Below are 7,948 nucleotides of genomic sequence, written 5' to 3' on the forward strand. Positions count from 1 at the left end.
AAAATTAATTGATTACATGCACGGGAGGTCCCATGCATGGGACAAAGTCATTTCCCCTCGAGTAGAATTTTTTGCATGCTCCTAAATTTCTCTACGGAAATCTCCCTTTCTTTAGGCCTCTTCTCTCCTCTACCCATCACTATACCCAAAACTTCCAAGATCCGCTTATTCCTCCCTTATCGTTGTGTATTCTGAACAAACACACTAGCCACATTGGATACGTGCCCGTTGTCCTCTTCTCCCGCGCACCTCTTCCTCAACCAAAATCAATCAGATGCAACAACAGTGTCTCAATTCATCACGTCGTGTTGATCGATCCACTTCGGTCTGATCATACCATAATCAATCAAGGTACATGCATGCATGTAATTGACAAATTGATCATTCATTGTTGGGTGTTAATTTCTTGTTCCATGTTGATTGGTTTGTTCTTGATGTGTTGTAGGTTTTGATCGATCGTTGATCAATACCATGGCGATCAAGGGCAACTCGGGGGAGTACAGGGCTCGGAGCCCGCTGGCCATGGTGGTCGCCGTCCTGCTGTGCTGCTTCTTCTACGTGCTCGGCGCCTGGCAGCGCAGCGGCTACGGCAAGGGCGACCGCATCGCGGTGGCGGTGACCCGACAGACGGCCTGCGCCGACGCCTCCGCGGCCGGGCTCAGCTTCGAGACGCACCACGCCGGCGCGAACCTGTCGACGTCCGGCCTTGGTGAGCCACCGCCAACGTTCGCGCCGTGCGCGGCGGCGCTGGCTGACCACACCCCGTGCCACGACCAGGACCGGGCCATGAAGTTCCCGCGGAAGAACATGGTGTACCGGGAGCGGCACTGCCCGTCGGACGGCGAGCTGCTGCGGTGCCTCGTCCCGGCGCCGCCGGGGTACGTCACACCGTTCCCGTGGCCCAAGAGCCGAGACTACGTGCCCTACGCCAACGCGCCGTACAAGAGCCTCACCGTCGAGAAGGCCGTCCAGAACTGGGTCCAGTACGAGGGCGCCGTTTTCCGCTTCCCCGGGGGCGGCACCCAGTTCCCGCACGGCGCCGACAAGTACATCGACCAGCTCGCAAACGTCGTCCCTTTCGCCGACGGCACCGTCCGCACCGTGCTCGACACCGGCTGCGGCGTAAGCACATTCGTTCCATTGTCGCGTTGCCATTACACTTGGTTACATCGATCTTGTTGACGTATGTCCATGTCAGGTGGCGAGCCTGGGCGCGTATCTGGATTCCCGTGGCGTGATCGCCATGTCCTTCGCGCCGCGGGACTCGCACGAGGCGCAGGTGCAGTTCGCGCTAGAGCGTGGCGTGCCGGCCTTCATCGGCGTCCTCGGTTCCGTCAAGCTCCCCTTCCCTTCGAGCTCATTCGACATGGCGCACTGTTCCCGCTGCCTCATCCGCTGGTCCGACAACGGTGAGACAGCACTCGACTGCTCGGTCTCAAGTCCATACACGCATGCCATTGGCACGACTCATGAGATTGATCGATAAAGCTTCGATGCAGGCGGGATGTACATGATGGAGGTGGACCGTGTTCTCCGGCCAGGCGGGTACTGGGTGCTCTCCGGCCCGCCGATCAACTGGAAGGCCAACTACCGGAAGTGGGAGCGCACCAAGGAGGATCTCTCCGGCGAGCAGAAGAGGATCGAAGAGTACGCAGAGATGCTCTGCTGGGAGAAGCTCACCGAGATGAACGAGGTCGGCGTGTGGCGGAAGCGGACGGACACGGCCGCGTGCCCAGCCAGGCCGGCGGCGGTCCGGACCTGCGACCCGGCCAATCCCGACGACGTCTGGTAATACAAATGCCACTAGTAGTACTCTTGCTCTGGTAAATGTCAACAGTCAAGATCGTCTTCTTGGCCGTTGATTCGTGAGGGACGGTTTGTACCATGCCACGTCGTTTTCAGCGGCACACGGCAAGGATTGCACTGAAAAACTGTTTGGTACAGGTACAAGAACATGGAGACGTGCATCACACCGTCCACCGCCGCCGCCGGAGGACAGCTGCAGCCATTCCCGGCGCGGCTGAAGGCCGTTCCACCACGGATAAGTTCAGGCGCCATTCCTGGGTTTACCGTCGAGTCGTACGAGGAGGAGAACCGGCAGTGGGAGAAGCATGTCAAGGCTTACAGGAAGGTCAACTACAAGCTTGACACGGAGCGGTACCGGAACATCCTGGACATGAATGCCGGCGTGGGTGGCTTCGCCGCGGCCCTCTTCTCCCCAAAGTCTTGGGTCATGAACGTCGTGCCCACCGCCGCCGAGCTCTCTACCCTCGGTGTCATCTACGAGAGGGGCCTCATCGGCATCTACCATGACTGGTAAGTAAGCTCCCCTTGCCTGCCTTCCTCTGAAACATCATGTGAAGTAATGTTTCTTGGTTTCTGCTCCTTGTTGTTCTTCAGGTGTGAGGCCTTCTCAACTTACCCAAGGACCTACGACCTCATCCATGCCAATGGAGTATTCAGCCTCTACAGGGACAGGTGAGTCACTCACACAAATGAGTGTGCCCTTTGAAGTGCTGTGTCAACTTTCTAAGAATCCGATGGCTGGATCAGGTGCAAGATGGAGGACATCATGCTAGAGATGGACCGGATTCTGCGCCCCGAGGGCACGGTGATCCTCCGGGACGACATCGACGTCCTGCTGCAGGTGCAGAAGCTGGCCACCGGAATGCGTTGGAAGACGATGATGGCAAACCACGAGGACAGCCCACACATCCCAGAGAAGGTGCTCTACGCCGTCAAGCGTTACTGGACAGCCGACGGCGACAACAGTTCTGAAGAGAACGGAAGTTCATCAGAGGGCAAAGGCTCAGATGTATGAAATGATGAGTGAGCTGAGCTGCACTGCAGCTCAGGAAGCAACCTGATTTGGGATATGCATGCGATTATGTTGAATTCATGCTGAGTTTTTCTAGAGTGTAGAAGGGAGATCAGCAGGTCTATTCCATTTATGATAACTAGGATGGAACTTTTTCTTCTTTTTTGGAGAAGGTAGGATGAACAATTCTAATGCTTCATACAAGGTGCCTGAGTTTGACAGATTTCACAAACGTGCTGTTACACTAAGAAATTGCATTTTCATGTGCCATTTTCACCGGATTGAACTATTATTTTCATAATAAGGTATGATATTTTGCATAGTTAAGTTATTAATCAAACACACAGGGAACACGCAAGAGTGCGGTTATGGACAGATAACCTTAAAATTGCATTATTTTCCTCTTCAAACTAAACAATTCTATCTGCAATGTTTTGTACTCTGGTGATCCACCTTGCTGTTGAGAACCTCAGCAAAAATATATCGCAGACTATCGAGTTCTCCAGATTACAAATTTGGCTAGCCTGCACCAAAATTATATGCAAACATAATTGTACGTTATTCGAATAAAAGCTTCAAATATAGCGAAACTAGTTGGGGGTTTTTTTTTTTTGGCGTTGAAACTAAACTAGTAGGTTTGAACTATTAAGGTGAGTGGCTTCTTGGTATTTACAGGGGAGCTGTTCCCCAAGTACTGATCTTTAACACTGTCAGTTGGCTAACCGCTTTTTCACTATTTTCTATTTCTCGGCGAACCACTGCTTCTGCTTTCTTCTTGTGATGCTCTTGGAAGGCTGAGGCGAAGCTGTCCAGGCAAGGAAACAGCATGTCCCAAGGAAGTAGCTGGGTTGCTTCTATGTCGGGAAGATTCTCGATCTGGTGATGCTGATGTCCCTGGGAAGAGCTGGAGCTCCCGAGGCCGTGATGCTACCTGACCAGAACCAACAGACTGATGTCTCTGATTCTGCAGTGGAGATGGTGTGTTCATTGGGTGTGCCAAGGGCAGGGTGCTTAAACTAGAATCATTGCCCCATATATGATTTCGCGTCGGTTGAGTTGCTAAATGAGCGCTGCTGCTCCCAATTGGATGTGACATCCCAAGGCTGCTTGGATTGAGGCTGTTGTTTCTCATCCTTGCACAAAGCTCATTCTGTAGTTCTATTATTTGGGCTTTCAGTGTAGCATTCTCGTCTTGCAGCTCGTTCTTCTCTGAACCGACCTGTTGATAAGTGTAAATTAGGCTTAACAGTGAAGGTAATGCAAGTAACCTGAAACAACTACAAACATTTGATAAATCAAGCAAGCAGCAATATTGTAGCAGCACCAACCTCTTATTTAAAAGGAAACACGTTAACGGAAATTATTTTATATGTCAGTTGATTGCAATGAAGGCATTGGCTACAAGTACAACAAATACATATTTTTTAGAAGCAACACACACGCAAGATATTCATCCTTGTGGTGAAGAAGGAAGCAGTTATCATGTAGGGCATATTTTGGGGTTTCAAAGGTCATCATTGACCCTTTGGAGTTGGTCTATAATTTGTTTGCCTTGGTCAAGTAACACAAGAATCCATGTAGCATACAATATGTTCAAAATTTGGAGCAGAAGTATACAAGCACTTTTATTTTGAAAACTCACATATTGGCGCTCAGTTAGAAGAGCAGACTGTTCCTTTCTAAGAGATTCTACTTGAGTAAACAAATCTCGCAGTACCCGTGCAGCATCACCCAAAACTGTAGCTTTTCCACTATTTTGTCGATCATGATCTGTAATAACAGAACTATTTCTATTAGAAACAATATGTAGAATATATTTGTACAAGAAACAACAATAAGCATGCAGGAGGTAAAGGTACAGGTTAAAACTGAGTAATGGTTAGTGCTAGCATGAATAATGCTGGTGGATAATTGCATACAAATCATTATCCATTGTTGCATAATTTATTCGTCATGTGCAACAAACATATAAAGGAGAATGAAAACAATGGATTTTACTTATTTTCGGAATGTCTAATAAAAACCTTCTATATGGTCTAAATAACAAGTTAATGTCAACTTTCCCCTTCAGAATTTTGTTCTCAGAGCAACATGTGGTGGACCACTCAAAAGTGAGCTTCGAAACAAACAGAAAAGCCAGCCCTTTCACAAGGGAATATTTAGCAATTTCAACAAAATGGGACCCATGTAGACTTTTAGAATCCTGGAAAGCTAGGATGAGAAAAACAGGAAGATGGTGCACACTATGTGTGCAACCTGTGCATGCATATGACACAACAGCATATAATTAAAGAGGGAATCAACATATGCTCTTTCAGTTGCCGCATCAATACTATGAACACATACTACGCATAAGATATGTATGGTCACTATAATAAACACATAACCTAATTTTAAGGTTTAACTTTGTCGTCTCTGGGATCTATATATAGTGTATTGTTTGCCAGTTGCCATCAAGTAATTAAAAAGGGGCACATGTGTCCAAGTGGAGGGAACAGAATCAAGTAATCTATGTGCAATAATTGGTATTTTTCTCAAAAGGGAAAATTAGATATGTACCAGATGGTCATTGATTAATGATGCATTGTACTAACCTAGCATACTGCTGAGCTCAACAAAAAGGTCATTCAACTGGTCACGCTTAAGTTTCTCTCGTTCAGCTTTATGATTTTTCTTTGGAGTTTTTTCCTGGGATCTTTGGTTAGGAGACCTGCACCAAAAAAAATCTTCAGAATAAGAAAAAAATGTATACGAGGGAGGAGGGTAGCATTTATAGGAAATTAAGATGTGAAATTAATGACCACGCCTAGGTTCAGAATAATACGAAGGTGCAAATTTACAAATTTGGCAAACTTCAGGACATTGACAAAGACTAGGTCTAAGCAACTCTGTGTTGATATATATTCCCAGCCCTTCTCCATCAGTTCGTACTTTTGGGTGATCTGCTTGATACATGAATTTAATATGGTATTAGAGCCAAGAGGTCTCAAGTTCAAGACCCAGCCAGACATCCAATTTAATACTCTGTACTCTGAAAAATATTCGAATATCAAAGTAGCATGAAACACATCTCTGGATTTCTCAACAAAACTGTTGTTTTAAACTTCAAAAACTAATCGCTTTAATAGAAACTCACAATACACTTGTACCTGATATCTATGCAACATAGCCTACAGTTCATACAACAATGCCTAACTGCAAGTCTTTATGGCAAGTACTGCCCCCAGATTCATATTGCCGATCACAAGATAAATGAGCAGGATGGAACTGCGGCACCATGTGCTTAATTTCGTGTTTTAATTCCTAAATCACCTTCAGTTTTAGAAGTTTCTTCTATTTTATGTTTGTATTTATAGGAAATTTGATCTCATGGATTTCTCTGTTTGTGCTCTGTACATATGGCATTTTCTTTTAAGGCTTGTGCCAGCTCAGAGAACATAATCCTTATTATTGGAAACACACAAAGAAAAACACAACTTTTAGTGGGCCCATACACCCAAAATCATCAAAATTCTAGCCCTTACATGATGCAGATGCAATATAATCAGGTGAAATGTAGAGTCTACTGGAGCAGATGAGCCTCCTCATGTACAAGAATAACTGAATAAGTAACACATCACTTATGGTCTTTTAACAGATTAGCGAACAGATCCACTTGGAAACATAAATACTGATCAGCATGCAGCTTTATGGTTATAAAACAGATTTAGAATATGAAGAGCAGAACTGGTTTGAACTAGGAGGATGGTCACAAAGAACTGAACAGGGTAAGTTTGAGCGCATTTTATCAGTAACTAAGTCAGTGTCACAACTTAAACTTTTGGCTTATTGGCCAAAGTAAGAAGGTGGAATGAATTACAGTTATATAAAGCTAGGTAAATAGCTAAGTAAATGAAAAGTGGAAAGAGGAAGAGAGGTAATTAAGGACCAACCCATCAACACGCTTTTCGGCAGCAGAATTTGAGCTGCCAGGCAGGGAACCTGAGCTGTCCGTATCAGCCACCATCCCAAGGTTTTGGTTCCTGCATAACACGAAAAGAAATAAAGCTGAAATCCAAGTAACAAGAAGGGCAAGCTAATGTAAATCTCTGAGCACAAAGGAATGTCAAGTTTAGTTCATTTACAGACTCCACGGTCTCACGTGAAGTGGTGCCATGGAGAATCCAAAGTTGTTAATACAATCAAGAACTAGTACAGAAGCATGGACATTTTTACAGGAGATAATAAATGCTGCAAATAATACCATCAAGATACCAACTTTTCATTTGGAGGAAGTTAACAGACAGCCTATATAGATCCATATAATTCCATACCAATATATAACGCCTGAGACGCTACTAGGATCAATCATAACCCACCTACCCAAAAAAACAAAACATCAACAACTCCTTTTCTACCTCATAACAACAACCTTTTCAAAACCATCAACCGCCCTAACAGTGAATCATAAAACCAATTGATTCATATTACCTATGATCTACAAAGTATCCGGTAGACCATATCCGCACGGCAACATGACTATTCCAACTGTAGAAAAAGCTTAACGGCGAACACCATGCTACAATCTACAAGAAGACGAAAAATCATATGGAGCTGTTCATGCTGCGCTAGGCCCAGAACTCCCCAGTGAATCTCAACCCACACCCCCAAGACCAAGAGACCAGCTCTCCTCGCCGTACTTCTGACCAGCTTTGACCCTCAGCGCGCATAACTAGCCCTAGCAAGTCATAGCTAGAACAGAAATAAAGCCATGTATACGATCTGCCCCCACCAAATCAGCTGAAGGAATTCACATATATGAAGAAGCAGTATTTGCTTGCCGTACCTCAGTTTCGTTGGATCTTGATCCGCTGCGGCCGGCCGGCCTGAGCCTGAGGAGGGTGGAGGCGTGGAGGCGAGCGGGAGCGGGAGGGGGGGGCCGCCTAACTGGGGGAGGAGAGGAGAGGGGAGGGAGGCGAGCACGCGACGAGCGTGTGGCGGCCACCCACGCCCTCACACTTGTGTGATGCATGCGCCAGCGAGGTGACACATGGCGGTGCGCGTCGCCGTCGGACCCACGGGGATTCCGGTGTCTGATTGACACCCCAGGGGGTGGGGATCGATCATCGGATCATCATCACCTCCCGGTGG

General features: G+C 46.7%; 2 protein-coding genes across 2 annotated transcripts; one reads left to right on the forward strand and one right to left on the reverse strand.

Annotated features, from left to right (window-relative positions):
- Positions 1-199: 199 nt before the first annotated feature.
- Positions 200-2,951, forward strand: LOC124698917 (probable methyltransferase PMT2). Its single transcript, XM_047231307.1, has 7 exons — positions 200-351; positions 446-1,122; positions 1,199-1,409; positions 1,500-1,788; positions 1,945-2,316; positions 2,401-2,478; positions 2,554-2,951. Exons 2-7 carry the CDS (start codon positions 472-474, stop codon positions 2,819-2,821), a joined length of 1,869 nt encoding a protein of 622 aa, XP_047087263.1. The 5' UTR covers positions 200-351; positions 446-471; the 3' UTR covers positions 2,822-2,951.
- Positions 2,952-3,433: 482 nt separating this feature from the next.
- LOC124698918 (transcription factor BHLH062-like) lies at positions 3,434-7,680 on the reverse strand. Its single transcript, XM_047231308.1, has 5 exons — positions 7,644-7,680; positions 6,751-6,840; positions 5,413-5,528; positions 4,461-4,588; positions 3,434-4,037 (listed from the first exon to the last, which is right to left on the reverse strand). Exons 2-5 carry the CDS (start codon positions 6,822-6,824, stop codon positions 3,552-3,554), a joined length of 804 nt encoding a protein of 267 aa, XP_047087264.1. The 5' UTR covers positions 6,825-6,840; positions 7,644-7,680; the 3' UTR covers positions 3,434-3,551.
- Between the last annotated feature and the right edge of the window lie 268 nt (positions 7,681-7,948).

Source organism: Lolium rigidum, chromosome 3 (assembly GCF_022539505.1).
Source record: "Lolium rigidum isolate FL_2022 chromosome 3, APGP_CSIRO_Lrig_0.1, whole genome shotgun sequence".
Classification (NCBI taxonomy): Eukaryota; Viridiplantae; Streptophyta; class Magnoliopsida; order Poales; family Poaceae; genus Lolium; species Lolium rigidum.

Coding starts and splice junctions, on each gene's coding strand:
- LOC124698917 (XM_047231307.1), top strand. CDS start 472: ATGGCGATCAAGGGCAACTCGGGGGAGTACAGGGCTCGGAGCCCGCTG. Junction 1,123..1,198: donor TGCTCGACACCGGCTGCGGC/GTAAGCACATTC, acceptor TGTCCATGTCAG/GTGGCGAGCCTGGGCGCGTA. Junction 1,789..1,944: donor GCCAATCCCGACGACGTCTG/GTAATACAAATG, acceptor TGTTTGGTACAG/GTACAAGAACATGGAGACGT.
- LOC124698918 (XM_047231308.1), bottom strand. CDS start 6,824: ATGGTGGCTGATACGGACAGCTCAGGTTCCCTGCCTGGCAGCTCAAAT. Junction 5,529..6,750: donor GCCGAAAAGCGTGTTGATGG/GTTGGTCCTTAA, acceptor TTTTTGGTGCAG/GTCTCCTAACCAAAGATCCC. Junction 4,038..4,460: donor TTCTAACTGAGCGCCAATAT/GTGAGTTTTCAA, acceptor ACTTATCAACAG/GTCGGTTCAGAGAAGAACGA.